General features: G+C 42.7%; 1 protein-coding gene across 2 annotated transcripts in view; it reads right to left on the reverse strand.

The window, feature by feature from the left end:
* Positions 1 to 1,007: 1,007 nt before the first annotated feature.
* The window catches only part of TMEM68 (transmembrane protein 68), a 60,252-nt gene continuing 44,396 nt past the window's right edge, over positions 1,008 to 16,863 (reverse strand). For both annotated transcript variants that reach the window (XR_002072982.2, XM_019421317.2), the window contains one exon: positions 1,008 to 1,743. Coding sequence is in view for 1 of the 2 variants with exons in the window: in XM_019421317.2 (XP_019276862.1) it covers positions 1,705 to 1,743 (39 nt within the window). In the remaining variant the exon portion in view is untranslated. The remainder of the gene's footprint in view (positions 1,744 to 16,863) is intronic.

Raw genomic sequence — 16,863 nt, forward strand, 5'->3', positions numbered from 1 at the left:
GGGTACGAAAGTGGTAGCAGGCACAGCAACACGAGGTGTATAAAAAGAATCCTCTAACCCCCTTTTTTGTAAAAACTAACATCTTCAAGGTTAGTGCATAGGAAAGGGAAATGAGAGAGTACATACTCAAATAATGCGACTTGGATGGGCAAGGGAAAATAAATTAGTTTTTCCAGAAGAAAATGGATGGACAATGTTCTTGTATGTAGTATTACCTTTTTTTCTTCTTTTATTTAAAAAAAACAAAAACAAAAAAAAACCCAAGACACTCTCTGGGATTCGCAACGTCCCCGTCTAGCCTATTATAGTGCTTTATAACCCCAAATCTCAAGAAACTTAATCAATACCATGCCTGCCTACATGCAAGGCCAATTAGTCTTTTTCAGTCTTAAACACACATGAAATACAACTGTTCATTTCCAAAAGTTATTGCACACAGATTTCACAAAATCCATTTAATTGTGTCATGGAACACTTAAGAGACCTCATTGTAGCGTCTCATGCTGGCAGTGATCAATAAAAATGAACAATTCCTAGCTTCAATTTGCAGAAAACTCAATACAATACATTTTACAGAAGGGATCTCTTTGTTATGTCTACATTCTAGGCATCGTGTTGTCCTGAAAGCTGATCTTTAGGGGAATCAAATTCTTTTGATTTACCAGTAGAGAAAAACATTTTTGAACAGATTCTAATTTCCTAGCTAGTAGGACTTGTTGCTTGGGATTTAAATACATCGGCGCATTTTTATACATCAATTAAACCCCTTCTATTCTACGAACTCTAGCGACTTCATCACAAGAAAATGTTTTTAGCTTTTCATACACTTTGTGGTTTATTCAGTAACTATGTATCACATGGCAAGTGTTCTGGAAGGAACCAAGGACACAGTGGTCAATGATACAAACTATTGCTGACTAACAATACATGACATGTATCCAGTTGTATATACCAGGACTGTGCCAAGTGAGTTACATCTGGGTTTTCTGTTTGTGTGTTTTCTGGGGTTGTTTTTGTTTTTTTCTCAAAGAGGTCACGTGAGTTGCCCAAGCTATCACAGACAAGAAGCGAAAGAGGCAACATTCAAAGCCAGTTTGGTTGCCTCTGGAACCCAAGCGCTGAACCACAGTGCTCTAATGCTTCTGGCAGATCATATACGTTAAGAAACTACAAATGTGACAAAGGAAATCTATGGCAGCCCAACTTGCAAGGGGACAGAGAAGACCAAAACGGATGTGCCATTTTAGCTGGACAAGAGTCGTCCAAGGAAAGCAAGAAGAATTGAGCGCATTGTACAGTTAAGCAGAGGAGAAAGGGGGGGGGGGGGGGCGGCAAGGTGCAGAGAAACTAAAAGAAACAAAAAACCTTGTATGGCTACAAACAAGTGGTGGGTGGAGACAGATCCCTGTCAACAACACAGGACTTTATCTAAATGCAGAGGCACCTCATCTTAACACCTCAGCGTGGCTTTCTCTAGTCTTCCATTTTCGTGCGTATTTGCCCGTAGTTTTCACAGAACAGTTCAATTTCTTATCAGTTGAATATGAATACATTTAGTTGTCTCCCATTTTTCATAAATTAGAATGATACAGGACTTGGGTTACCGGACTACGTTTCGAAGAAAATGATTTCAGATGACTACAACTTCCGCTTCTTGATCAGGGTCCTTCACGGTGAAGAGATGTTTTGGCTGGTTTTGCAAAATCATTGGCGTAAGGTGGGGATCCTCGGATGTCCAGCCATCTGAAAGGCACAGACCTTATCATAAGTGGATACCCCCTGCTTTATACACACACTCGGACAACTGGTTGGCAGGCTGGGGCCCAGCTCCCGGCAGTGGCATCTAGGACAGAAGAGTCCACCCAGGGAACCAGGCTTTGCGGCCCAGAGTCAAGGCCTTCGCTTGCAAGAGGCAAGTCCTTGAAGGCACTTGCTTCTAAGAGACACCTGTTACGCCAAAATTAAAGTGATACCGTGATGCTTTCCTGGTATATTGACACCGTTCCCCTAATGGGCCGACTTTACCAGGTGGCGAATGGATTTTCAAGCTCTCTGAATGGCACCTGGCTTGTGAGGAGTGTTCAACAGCTGTTGGCTGCTGCTATTAAATCAGGACCCTCACGGATGTACCACATTTACAATTACGCCTTGCGAGCCTTGTCAGGTTGCTAGGGAAGATTCCCCAAGGCCTTGGGAGGGGGCCTGGCACGACAAGAGAAGGTCCAGCTGCTGGGTAATGCGGTGCTCACTGAACTGAAGGGGGCCAGTTATGAATGAGTCTCATTAGGGGAGGTTGACATGCCTGGAGCCCAGGCCACGCTGCGGGGGATCCGTGATGAAGAGCTTAACGCTATGATGGCGCTTGACAGGTCTCGTTAGCTGGTTATAAACGATAAGACTAGCAATTTTTACTGCCTCTGCTTCACCTCAATCCTGGAGGTTATCGCTTTTAGATGCCTTTCCTCCTCCCGACTGACACACAGAGCTCCACGCAGACCCCAAGCCCACAGTTGTCATCTTAATTAACTTAATGCTTCGTTCCCTGGGGAGACAGACTCACCCCAGCCATCCTGCTTCCGGGATTTCTAAAATTTCTAAACAGTCGTGCACGGTCACATAATGAATACTTACCCTCGGAAGGCTTGGTGGTAATCTTCTCACCTCAGGTCCTCAATGGAATTCTGGATGCCACTATGCACCCCAACTAAGGGAGACGTGAAGAATGTTGATGTTTCCCAGGTTCTGCAACACTAACTTAGATGTGGAGATATTCTAACATAGATAGGCGACTATCACATGGGTTCCCGAATATCCAGCAGTAAAAAGATGGTTTAACAACGTAAAGGGTATATTTGTTGTGGAATATTATGCTTCTATCAGAAAGGATGAGTTAGGTCTATATCTGTTCATTTGGAGTGGTGTTCAAGATATGTTTTTGCTTTTTTTTTAAGGTTTTTAAAAAATGTTTATTTATTTTTGAGAGAGGGAGGAGAGAGAGTGAGTGGTGAGGGGCAGAGAGAGAGGGAGACACAGAATCCGAAGCAGGCTCCAGGCTCTGAGCTATCAGCACAGAGCCCGACGTGGGGCTCGAACTCACAAACTGCGAGATCGTCACCTGAGCTGAAGTTGGACGCTTAACCGACAGCCCCCCAGGAGCCCCTGTTTTTTTCTTTTTAAAGCAGGTTTCTTTTTTTTTTTATTTTTTTATTTTTTTATTTTTGAGACAGAGAGAGACAGAGCATGAACGGGGGAGGGGCAGAGAGAGAGGGAGACACAGAATCGGAAACAGGCTCCAGGCTCTGAGCCATCAGCCCAGAGCCTGACGCGGGGCTCGAACTCACGGACCGCGAGATCGTGACCTGAGCCGAAGTCGGACGCTTAACCGACTGAGCCACCCAGGCGCCCCGCAGGTTTCAAGACCACGTGTATAATTGGATTTTATTTTTGCAAACACACACACACACACACACACACACACACACACACACACACCCCAAAGGACAATATTCCCATCTAGTGCACATCCATTTGAATATGTCTGGGCATCTATGAGGAAGGAGGGGAAGGTGTTCACTGCACAAGAGGAGGCTGACAACACACACCTCAGAGGCTCACAGAGGGGGAGGCATGAGGGGGATCCTTTTAATTTCTTTATATGCCTTTGGACGAATTCAGTCATTACAAAGAACACGCTTTACTTTTGTAGTTCAGAAATCTATCAAATAGGATTTAAACAGGAAAAACTGTTCCAACCAAAAATAAAAAAAAGTTTCCCTAGAGACTTCTATTTGGCTGTTACACCTCCACTATAAGGTGAAAAATCATCTCAGAAAGGAGGGGCCGGACTCTAAACCGTCTGTTGCTGTGTGTGTATTTCCTGATTCTTGAAAAGTGGCCTAACATGGCCTGGCCTCCTATCGGGTATCCCCAGCTCTGAGGGCAGGGCCTCCTTTCCAGGGCCTGCTTTGTTAGGTCTTTCTTTCCCTGGCTCCCCTTCCTCTGATGGCTGCCTCGTCACTCACCCCGCATCTCTCAGTGGCTATTGATCGTTAACGTTGACTGCCTCCAAGCATCTGGGTCCTGACTTGAGAACTGGACTTTGATTCCCGCCTGGCTCAGTTGAACCCAGGTCAGAGCTGCACCAGGTTATGTGCCTTAGTTTACACGAAGCCATCTCCTGCCCGCCCTCCCCTCCGTGGCCTGGACTGCAAGACGAGCCTGGATCTTGAGCCACGTCACGGACCATGAGTTGACTCAGGGGCAGCAGGAGATCATGACGGAAGGGTCCAGGACGTGGGTCTCCTTTGAGCGAAAGAGAGATAAATTCCCAACGTCTGGAAGTTCTGTCACATGCAGACAAACGCATCCTAAAACCCATATACCGAGGTTTCAAATTCTGTAGTGATTGATTGCTCATTTACTCACTGTGCACGTTTTTAATTAACAGGTAGATGTGAAGCATCTATTATGTGGCCAAGCATTGCCCTATGCCCCGAAGGACACAAAGAAACTAGAAAGAGTCACAGTCCTGAAGAGGTTTATATTCTACCTATGCAGCTAAGATCAAACTCAGGAGACAACGAGAGGGCGGGGAAAGCTGGCTTCGTCTTTAATTAATTTATGTGACAGTGGTTGAAAGTCCAAGAGGAGAGGAGAGGAATGGAAGTCTGGGAGAACGACAGTAGGCTCCGTTTTGTAAAAATGGATTTCTTTCAGTGAGGAGCGCCTATGAATTCTGTTGTAAAATGTTGTTGTTAAATGAGTTAAATGATTTCTCTAGAGATCCATTATTCCTCATTCGGTACTTTAGGTTAGGCTTTTGAAATAAACCAAGAAATGCTGGAATAATAAATCATTAACAGAATGCAGAACCATTGTTCATGCGAGGAGAGGTGACTCAAGATGGTTATTGTACAGAAGGTGTCTTTTTTTTTTTTTTTTTTTTTTGGTTAGTCCTTGTGAGTCTGCTAACATGCTTCCGTTTCTCAATAGGAATGTGAGGGGGACTGGAAAAGCACAAGCCTTCTTGGACTCCACTGCTGGTGCCCACCTTGGACTGCCAGGTCACCGTCATTGATACTGTTCTTGATCTGCTTGATATTACTAAAACCCCAACTTTCGCCCTGCTCCTGACCTTTCCGTACAGAAGCACAGCTTTATAAATCATGGCAGCTCAGATTTATAAATTTATAGCCATCAGGGGCACCTGGGTGGCTCAGTCCGTTAAGTGTCCAACTTCTGATGTCAGCTCAGGTCACGATCTTGTGGTTCGTGAGTTCCAGTCCCACGTCGGGCTCTGCACAGACAGTGCAGAGCCTGCTTAGGGTTCTCTCTCCTCTCTCTCTCTCTTTCTGCCCCTCACCTGTTCCTGCTCACTGTTTCTCTCAAAAGAAATAAATGAACGTAAAAACATAAATTTACGGCATCAAAACTATTATGCTCTGGAAGATTGGAATCATTTAGAATCTCTGTTAGGAGTAAGAGAAAAACTCTCCTTCTTCCCTGGATTTTCGGAATGGGATGGATATGGAAATGAGCCTTACATCAGTCACGTTCGGTAGCTGTGGACAGGGTAAGTCCACTGAGAGCTGTTGTCTTAAACCCCATGTCTTTAGCCCAGATCCTCTAGAAGGCAGAGCCAGAGGCAAGGATTAAGATGCTAATGGTTAGCAAGGCCAGGACAGTGATGGTAAAGTAAAACGAGGTGCAAGAAGCAAGAATTGTGACACAGAGTATTGGGATATGTTAGCATTGCCGCTCGAGCTGGTTTTCACTCAGTGACAACAAAAACCCAGCAGGTTGCTCTGCAGTATATTCATTCACCACATAGGATTTTCCAGAAGAGTTGTTAAGAGGAACTGTATCTCAGAGTAGTTCACGGCAGAGAGAAAGGAGGAGAATGATCATGTCCAACTTCCACTCATCACTTGCCGCCCACCCCCCCCCACCTTGCTGGTATTCACTTCAAGGGCAGATACCTCTCCCACGTGCCCAGGTAGCATCACCCAGCCCACTGGAGGCCGCTCAGAAACGCAGATACCATACTCTTCTGTGTAAAGTTTTAACGAGGCCCAAAAGTGGGAGAGCAACAGGGTTCAGGCAGTGGGCCAGCCAAAGAGGCAAGAAAGAGGTGGTCGAGTGGGTCTACGAGGGAGGGCACAGTTTCAAACCTGTTACAGAGTCACATCCAAACTGGGTATGCTTAAAAGATATCTTTGCCACTGGCCCAGTGTGTGTGTGTGTGTGTGTGTGTTTAAAAATTATGAAGTAATTTTGGTTATGACATTTCTGATACAGTAAACAAAAGGAACAAGGGCTCACCGAGCGATAGGCATTAGCTAACATACCTGGGCAGTGTGAGAAAATTTGGTCAAGATAATGCTGGGAGGTCAAGCTTTATGCGTCCTCCTGGGCTCCAAAACAAGAGCAGTAGAGGTTAAAAATAAGACACACTCATCCTCTGTGGGACTAGAAGTAGGAGAAATATAGTCATCCCCAGAGAACCTAAAAAAAAAATTACTAAAGGGAACTGTGTGGTATCTGCAGCAAACGTTTGTGATTTTCGTTTTGTTTTGGCTACCTAGAAGCTAAACACATTTCTCATTTTGAAGAAAACCAAATTTGTTGGGCATAGAATGCTCCCAGGAGGGCGGCTAACGTGAAGAGAGAGTTGTAATTTCTTCCCAACTCCTTCATGGCTAAGGCATGGTCGTTGGGTCCTGACTTAGCCAATTAGATGCTTCCACCTAGGATTTTGAATCTTGAGAGGGAACGTAAAAGTGATGAGGCAGAGGTTATTCCTGACATGAGTGGCAGAGACAAGACGCCTGGGACACAGAGCAGGATCCCAGGTGCAAAAGCGTCATAAGTAGGTTCCATCGGTGACTGCGTGTTTTTGAAGGCCAGAAATGGAGATGTTCCACTGATCACGCAAAGTATCGGATATCCTTACTAAAAGTGTTCTTTTGCTTAAGTTAACCAGAATTGGTTTCTGTTGTTTGCAAGCAAGAACCCTGAGTGGTTCAGAACAAAGAGAGGGAGAGAGAGAGAGAGGGAGAGAGAGAGAGAGAGAGAGAGAGAGAGAGCCCAGAAGGAAGTAGCAAGACTCAAGAAACACTCATAAAAAGAAAAAAAAAATGTGCCTGGTATGACACCTAGATTCCCCATACATCTTCAACTCCATCAATAAGCCTCAGAGGAGAGCTGTCTGCAGACTAAATGTGTTTCTCGTCACCTGGAGTTAAAGGCCAACACTCTGGAAGACAATCATGCAAAGAAGACGTGCATCTTGAAGATAGCGATGGAGATTGGAGCCATGTGGCCACAAGCCAAGGAAGCCGGCAACCATCAAAAACCAGAAGAGGCAAGGAACCGACTCTTCCCTTGTGTGGCTTTGCTGACACCTTGACTTTGGACTTCTGGCCTTTAGAACTGTGAGAGAATCAATTTCTGTTGTTTTAAGCCACCATGTTTGTGGTTATCTGTTACAGAAATCCCAGGAAACCAAGACATGCAGCAATCCCCTTCCTAGGTATTTATCCAAGGAAAATGAAAACCTATGTTCATGTAAGACTTGCACAAAAATATTTATAGCAGCTTTATCTGCAATAGCCAGAAGCTGAAAAAACCCCAATGTCCCTTTGCTCAGGAATGGTGAAACACATTATGGTACGTCCATACAATGGAATAATGCTCAGCAAGAAAAAGGAACCAACTGGCAACACATGTAATGCCATGGGTGAATCCACTTATTATGGTAAGTGAACGAAGACAAACCCCAAATGCTATGTATTGTGTATGATTCCACTGATATGACTTTCTGGAAAAGGCAAATCTTCAGGGATGGCAAGTTGGAGAAGGGTGACTCCAGAAAGACACACGGGGCAATTCGGGGGTGGATGACGCAATAGTTCTACATCTCGATTTTCACAGTCGGTACATACTGATGCCTTCAAAGCCCACAGAACTGTATACATCAGAAAGAGTGAACTGCAGATACATTTTTAAATAATTAAAACAAAAACAAGAACTAAAAATAGTGTGACAAATCATCATTCTGGAACTGGGCACTAGGGCACGAGGTAACCAGGAACGTCACTCAAACACTCATCAAGGTGGGCCTTGTTTTACCTCAGACAGATCATTGAGGAAGAGGGTACCTTTCATTTTCACCTAATACCATCAATCAACCATCTTTATTTGAAGGGTCTGTGTGAGATATGCTAATAGCGGATACATTTCTTAAAAGAAATGGTTCCTGCCCCTCACGCTAAAAGAGCTAAATACGAAGGAGAGCACAAACACGTCATTTTGACAAGTTGAAGGAAATGTGGTGTCAAAAATTTGCTCCTGACTTTATACTTCTCCTGTGCATTTACAGCTTTTTTTTTTAAACAAAAAGTTATACTTTGCAGTATTAAAAAAAAAACAAAGGGCTCAAAAGTAATAGAGAATAAAGGAGGAGATTTTATAGAGCAGGCAGCTGCAAGGAAAGGAAGAGAACAACAACAAAAAACCTCCCTTCCAAAATGGACACGAATCAGCAAAATATGAAAACTTTGAGGATCTCAAAAGTTTTTTGATCTCCTTTGCAGAGGATCTCATTTGACCAAGAAGAAACAAACAAAACGCAGTTCATAAATCTTGACTTGCCTTGAAGTTAAGCACGTCCCACATTCAGTAGAGAGAAGAATATGAAAACTTGTCCTAACTCAGTTGTGACAACAGAACTGGTTAGAAAGGTAAAAGGCCATGATGCCTTAAAAGCTAAGCAAAGGAATTCTGAACACAGACACTCTTGACTTCGTATAAAAATAGCCACATTTCTGTATCTGGAGATTCTAAAAAAGGAAGATGACTTCAGAAGTAGCAGGGACCAAAAATGTAAGTCCTCACAATATCAATGCGATGCATGAAGAAATAGAAGGCACAAGGGGCACCCAGCAGTGGGTTGGGCGTCCGACTTCAGCTCAGGTCATGACCTCACAGTTCATGAGTTCGAGCCCCGCATCGGGCTCCATGCTGAGAGCTTCGAGCCTGGAGCCCGCTTCGGATTCTGTGTCTCCCTCTCTCTCTCTGCCCCTACCCCTGCTCATGCTCTCTTTCTCTCTCAAAAATAAATAAATGTTAAAAATAAAAATAAAGAAAAAGAAATAGAACGCACACATCAAATCTCAAGTTTTAATAGATATTTATGAAAGGTGGAAGAAATGGCAAATGTCCGAGTACAAGTTCCAAAATGGCAGGACCCGAAACTCTAGACTGGCATTACAGGCAGAAGCAGCAAATGAGAATAATATATTAGGGTTCTCCAGAGAGACAGAACCAACAGGAGATGTAGGTGTACAAAAGGAGATTTATTATTAGAAATTGGTTCTGACGATTATGGAGGGTGGGAGACCCCATGATCTGCCATCTGCCAGCTGGAGAACCAGGAAAGCCAGTGTGTGGTGTTAAGTTTCAGTCCTATTGCAGAAGACCTTCGGCCCAGCACAAAAACAGGCAGACAGAGCTAATTCTTGCTTCCCTCACCTTTCATTCTTCCTATTCAGGCCTCCAACAAATTGGGTAAGACCCACTCACATTAGGGAAGGCCATCTGCTCTACTCGATCTACCATTTCCAACATGAATCTCGTCCAGACACACCCAGAATAACGTTGCCAAATATCTGGGCAACTTGAGGCCCAGTCAAGTTGACACACACACAATTAACCATCACAGACAATGAGAGAGCCTTTTAAATAGCACGAAGAGAAGGACAGACCCATGTGTGGGGCTGGGGCCCAGTGAGGAGCAGTATGTGGAAGAGGAAAGGGGCAGGCTCTGAGACAGACAGGGAGAGCGGGGCGGGATTCTCCCCTCTGTTCCCAACCGTGACATGACCACGGGCAAGTTTCTTCATCTCTGGGGGCCTACGTTTCTATTTCTCGGTAGAAACGGGACCATTTCATATATTTTGTAATAAGGGATCATGATTTCTACCTCATAGGAATTGTAGAATGAAGTCATGTCTGTAAAGGGTTTAGTAAATGGCAGGTAACCAGGAAGTGAGTATTAAACTGTTTCCTAACAGAATGTTAGGTAATAAAAACATTTAATAGCACAGCAAAACCACTCACTTTTAACTTAGATTTGGTTTTCTTCATCAGAAAATACCTTAGGGGTGCCTGGGTGGCTCAGCTGCTTGCATGCCGACTTGGGCTCAGGTCATGATCTTGTGGCTTGTGAGATCGAGCCCCACATCAGGCTCCATGCTGACAGCTCAGAGCCTGGAGCCTGCATCAGATTCTTCGTCTCCCTCTCTCTCTCTCTGCCCCTTCCCTGCTCGTGCTCTCTCTCTCTCTCACAAATTAAAAAAAAAAAAATTAAAACTAAAAAAAAAAATACCTTAAAACTAGAGAAGTATAAATAAGCTTTCTTTAAAAGAATTGATGCTTAAAATACGTTGGTCAAAACATGGTAATTTCTAATTGCTTTTGATTTTTCAAATCTCCAGGGCCAGATGAATTAGAATTTATAATTACGAACAGCCAAGGAATTTTAGACAGCAGTACAGAGACCAAAATTTTCCGGGGGACCTTGAACGAATGTCTTAATTTTCAAGAAGGGGCAGAGGTGGATTCTGAGAACACCGGCCCCATAAAGAAAGAAAATGCCGATACTGAAAGCGACGTGCATCGTTTTAACTCACAGACACCCTGCTTAAGATAATTCTAGCTCTGTTGATGAAGCAGGTGGCTCGTAAGCACTTAGAAAAAAAAAAGAGATAAACGGCTAACACCAGTGTTGACTTGCTAAAAACAAGTCATACAACCTTGATTTTGATTCTTTTTTGCAGAAAGTTAATGTAACAAGAGATCTGGGAGAGCCACATATTAAATCCAGGAACCTATAGAGGGAGGCAACATTCAGGGCTCCAGCGGATGGGTGGGCATAAGACCCACAGGTGCCAGGGGTGGAAGATAAGAACTGACACACACATAAAAATACATATATATATCAGGGTTGAGATGTCCATGATCAGAACTAGGGTCTGAGGAACCTGGTCAGAGCTGGAACTAGAGTATATGCACAGAGCCAGAGAAGCTGGGCAGTTGGTTTCTGAGATGGATGTTAGCACGCAGAGGGCTACGGTCTCTGGACCGTGAGGGCCAACTCCACGGGGGAGGTCTGGAGCTGGGGCGGCCCTTTAGAGACAGGCTGAATTGAGACAGGGACGAGGCCTATGTTACTCCCCCCACTGGATTCGTCACTGGCGGTGAGCTACCGTTGGGGAGGGGTGTGCCCTCGGGTGACGCTGCAGCCCTTTCAGCAGAGGGCAATGCCAAGGGAGACACCCAGCTCTGTCTTTAGCAGCCGGAGGAAAAGCACGTCTGTCCTGTAGGAGGATGGCGATGCATCACAGGACCCACGAGCCTCGGCCTGATGCTGGGTCTCCACAGCCCGGAGCAAGATCGCCTCTAGCCCTCCTGGACCACGGGCAGGGCTGAGGCCGGAGGCGGCAACGGTAGCTGAGGAAAAGTCAAGGCCTTCGGTAGACAGATCAGCAGTCTGCTGGCAAGTTAGTTCACTTCTCTGAGATACTGTTTTCCCCGTATTTAGACAACACTTAGGGGGAGAATTAAAAGGCCTAACGAAAGAAAGCGAGAGATGTCAGTATGTTGCCGATAGAGTCAGAGAGATCATTACAACTTGGAATGATAGGGTAAAATAGAGAATATAATATTTAACAGGCATACATATGAAGCATTTAACAAAGGTCCAACAGTTAAACGGTACATATACACACATACATACCAGGAAAGTAAATAATAATGGCAGATATTTACTGAGTACCAAGCAGCTATCATGAGCCAGGCCTTACTTACACTTTGTGCTTTATAATCGTGCAACTAGATGCCACAAAGTACTAAACGCCTTACAGAAATGATTTCCACTAATCCTCTCAGCGAACCTGTGAGACAGGAGCTTGTATTACTCTTGCTTTTCACAGAGGTGAACTTTGGTTTGGGAGGGTAAATAATTCTCTGCAAGGTCATCTAACTGGGAGGAGGAAGGCCCAAGGTACTGAGGAACTTGAAACACACAGCCCTTACATGTGACCATCACACCATGCTACTCCCCATTGTTAGAGAAGAAGCTAGCCTATAACAAATCACACGCTATATCATTTGATCCCCATATCCGTCAGGATATGTAAGTTGCGAGTAATAAAAAATTCAATTTAAGCAGATTTACACACGAGAGAAAGTAATTGGTTCACGTAAGTAGAAGTTCAGAGGTAGAATGGCTTTGGGGTTGACTTAATCTAATGGCAAATCTTTCTACTTGGCCTCCAGTGAAGTTGGCTTCTTCACAGGCTGAAAGTCACAAGCTCACAGCAGATCCAGGACTCACATCCATGTGCAATAAATCCAAACAAAGAGAGAAAAGGTCACTTCCGGGAGCTCACCCAGAAAAACGAAAAAGAATTTCCCCAAAGGCCCTGGGCTCACTCCTACTTCCATCTCCCAGGTCAAAATTATTAACAGATCAAGGACATGAGATTATTCTTAGACAAACTGGGCCATCCTTGGAATTGCAAGTGGAGACAGCATCCCCTGAGATACACAAACTTCCTGGAGGAGGGAAGGATACCTGAACAAAGTCAGGATTCTTTTCGGAAGAAGAAAGGAAGGAAATAATGGATCCTGGGTAGACGGTCAACAATGTCTCGTTCAGAGAAGGACATTTTCATCTCACCCTCCTTTTGCGCACAATCTGTGGCTTTAAAACAGTTCTTGTGAAAAAAAAAAGCTGTGATTTTGTATTGATCATAAATTCAGTATGAGCCAAAAGGATCAGATGGTGAATCTGGAACTCATTGTTGAGAGTGACGAGGTTAAAAGAAGAAATAGTCTTATCGTACTCACTTCTGGTCATATTGGGACCATGGTATCAACCCCAGATGTTGCATTTCAACATGGTACACTGTATGGCTGAGCTGTAAACATATTTGCTCCGCCCAGCGCGGAGCCCAATGTGGAGCTTGATCCCACAACCTTGAGATCATGACCTGAACTGACATCAAGAGTTGGACGCTTAACTGACTGAGCCACCCAGGTGCCCCCAGCCTACCTTTAAAAGTGAGAGTTCCTGCTGGGAATTTGATTTTGCCTACCAGTTGATGAATGCGTTCTTTGACCTATAAAATAACAGTCTGAAATAGGGAAATAATGTTGAATGTAGGGTTTCAAGATTTTGAGTGAATCATGATGTACTTGGCTTTCAATATTGCTGGATGATGGCACATATTAAAGAAGAGGTAAAAACAGGACAAGTGGTGGAAATTAAATGGGATGACCAAGACAGAAAAAAAAAAATGTTTCATAGATGTTGAATTATGATCTAAAACAATACCATAAAGCCACCTAGAATTCAAAATAACCCTCATACCACAAACCAGCCCGATGTTTAGAAGTCAACACACAACATGGAAGAGATACGAAGATCCACATCTATTCTTTCATCTTTGAACAAGAAAAATAATCATATAAAGACAAAAATGCATACTTTCACCACATCTAGTCAGCATATTGTCAAAAGTTCTAACCAGAGCAATTAGGCAAGAAAAAGAAATAAATGAAAGTCAAATTGGGAAGGACGATGTAAAATCATCTGTTTGCAGATGACATGAATTTATATACAGGAAACTCTAAGATTCCACCAAAAAAAACCCCTGTTAGAGATAATATATGAATTCAGCACGGGGTGCCTAGGTGGCTCGGCTGAGCACTGGACTTTGGCTCAGGTCGTGATCTCACCGTTTGTGAGTCTGAGCCCTGCATCAGGCTCGCTGCTGTCAGCACAGAGCCTCTTTTGGATCCTCTGTTCCCCTCTCTCTGTCTCTCCCCTGCTTGTGCTCTCTCTCAAAAATAAACAAAACATTTAAAAAATATATATGAATTCAGCAAAGATGAAACAAAATTAACACACAAGTCACTTGTATTTCTATACATTAACAATGAGTAATTGAAAAGTAAATTATGAAAGCAACTGTTTAAAACAGAACAAAATGCAAAATTATAAAACATTGCTCAGAGAAATCTAAGATCATATAAATAAATGGAAAATATCTCCTGTTCTAATACTGTGAAGATGACAATACTATCCAAAGCAATCTACAGATTGAATACAATCTTTACCAAAATCCCAAGTTTTTGTTCATAAATAGGAAAAGCCATCCTAAAGTTCATATGGAATCTCAAGGGACTCCAAATAATGAAAACAATCTTTAAAAAGAAGAACTAAGAGAGCTCATACTTGTAGATTTCAAAACTTACCACAAAGTTGCAGTAACCAAAACAGTGGTATGGCAAATGGACAGACATACAGAACAATGGCACAGAACAGAGAGTCCGGAAATAAATGCTTGCATATATGACCATTTGATTTTTGAGAAGGGTGCCAAGACCACACAATGGAAAGGACAGTCTTTTCAACCAACGGTTCAGGGAAACCGGACTTCCACATGCAAAAGTATAACGTTTATACCGGACACAAAAACTAATTTAAAATGGATCAAAGATCTAAACTTAAAAACTAAAATTATAAAACTCTTACAAGAAAAAATAGGGGGAAAGCTTCATATTGGATTTGGCAGTGACTTCTTGGACACGACACCAAAAGCACAAGCAACAGAAGAAAAAATAAATTAGATCTCAACAAAATTAAAAACTTTTGTTCAACAAAGGATAGTATCAAGAGAGTAAAGACACAACACAGAGAATGGGATCAAATATTTGCAAATCATGTAACTGATAAGGGATTAACATCCAGAATATAAAGAACTCTAAAAACAACAGGACTTGAATAGACATTTCTCCAAAGAAACACAAATGGCCAATAAGCACATGAACAAATGTTCAAAATCATGTCATTAGGGAAATGCAAATCAAAACCACAGTAAGATACCACTTACTGAAAATAAGTGAAAAAACTGAAAACAACAAGTGTTGGCGAGAATATGGAGAAAAAGGCATCCTGGTGCATTGCTATTGGGAATTTAAAATGGTAGCCTCTGTGGTAATCAGTTTGGTGGCTCCTCAAAAAGTGAAACATAGAATTACAATATGATCCAGCAACTCCACTCCTAGGTATATATAAAAAAGAACTGAAAGCAGGGAACCAAACAGAAACTTACTTGTACAGCAATGTTCATAGCAACACTGTTCACAGTAGCCAAAGCGTAGAAACAACACTTTGCATAAACAAAATGTGCTATATACATACAATGGAATATTTTTGAGCCATAAAAAGGAATGAAATCTTGATACATCTATATGAACCTTGAAAACACTGTGGTGTAGTAATATATATGTGTAAATATATATTTACACATCTATTATATATATATATATATATATATATATATATATATATATATTTACACATCTGATAGATAGATAGATAGATAAATAGATTTTGCACACATACACAATTTGGTCTTTGTTCCTACCTCGTGGCACTGAGTTCCTAAAATCCTGGTAATTTTCTGAGTGATAGAGTAACTGTTTTATGCTGACTCCTAGTTGGGTATGATGAGGGAAGGCTAGATAGCTTCAGGATGAGGCTAGTTACCAGAAAAACTGTATGATTAGAGGCTTAGAACTTTCAGTCCCGTCCCCAACCTCTAGGGAGGTGAGAGGCCAACCAGTGGCCAACAAGTCAATGAATGATGCCATGATGAGGCTTGGGGGAGCTTCCAGGCTGGTGAACAGATCATATGCTATAAAGGGGAGCACCCAGGGAGAACATGGAGGCTCTGACAACCCCGCCCCCCCTCCCGCCACTCCCATACCTTGCCATCTCCCATTCGGTGGTTCCTGAATTGTATCCTTTATAATAAAATAATAAGTATGGCATTTTCCTAAGTTCTATGAGTGGTTCTACTAATTAACCCAACCTGGGGAGGGGGAATGGAAGGGGAGGAGGTCATGGAAACCTCCAAATTTGTAGTAGGCCAGGCAGAAGTGGGGGTAGCCTGGAGGCCCTATTTGCTGCTGGCATCTGAAGTGGGGCCAGTCTTAGGAGACCGAGCCCTTACCCTGGAGGGTCTATGTTAACTCCAATAGTGTCAGAATTGAATGGAGTTGTAGGAAATCCAGCTGATGCCAGAGACGAAAGAACTGGCATTGGAACTACGTCATCTGGTGGCAGAAAAGACCTCAACTGATTTTGCTAAGTGAAATAAGCCAGACACAAACGGGTAAATATTGTGATTCCACGTATATAAGCTACCTAGATTAGGCAAATTCAGAGAGACAGAAAGAACAGATGTTACCAAGGGCTGAGCAAAGCAGGGAATGGAGAGTTATTATTTAATGGATACAGGGTTTCCGTGTGGGATGATGAAATCGTTCCGGAAATGGAACGGTAGTGATGGTTCCACAATATTGTAAATCTGTTTAAGGTGAATGAATTGTACACTTAAAATGGGCTAAAATGACAAATTTTGTTACATACATTTTTCCAAAAAAGGTAACAAAAATATATTTTAAAAACAGTAATCATATACAAATACAAAAACATATCTCTTACCCTTGTAAACATCTATTATTTCAAAGGTTCCTAATGCTATAAACTTCAGAGGGTCTCATATTTAAATCACTTAGAAGTATATGTAGAATCCTTTAAACAGAATACGAATCTCAGAGTCCACAGTGATAATATCAAGTCTGTGGGGAGAGCAGAAACTGGAAAATTCTATTATGAGTGAAATGCCAACTAACAAATGTAGAATAATAGTTAGAAGATCACACTTTTGAAAACCTCACAGTAGTACTTATTTCAGGAAAGAGTCAATTCAAGAATGCCAAAATCGG

This window comes from Panthera pardus, unplaced genomic scaffold (genome assembly GCF_024362965.1).
Source record: "Panthera pardus isolate Hobbes unplaced genomic scaffold, ASM2436296v1 HiC_scaffold_7, whole genome shotgun sequence".
NCBI classification, from domain to species: domain Eukaryota; kingdom Metazoa; phylum Chordata; class Mammalia; order Carnivora; family Felidae; genus Panthera; species Panthera pardus.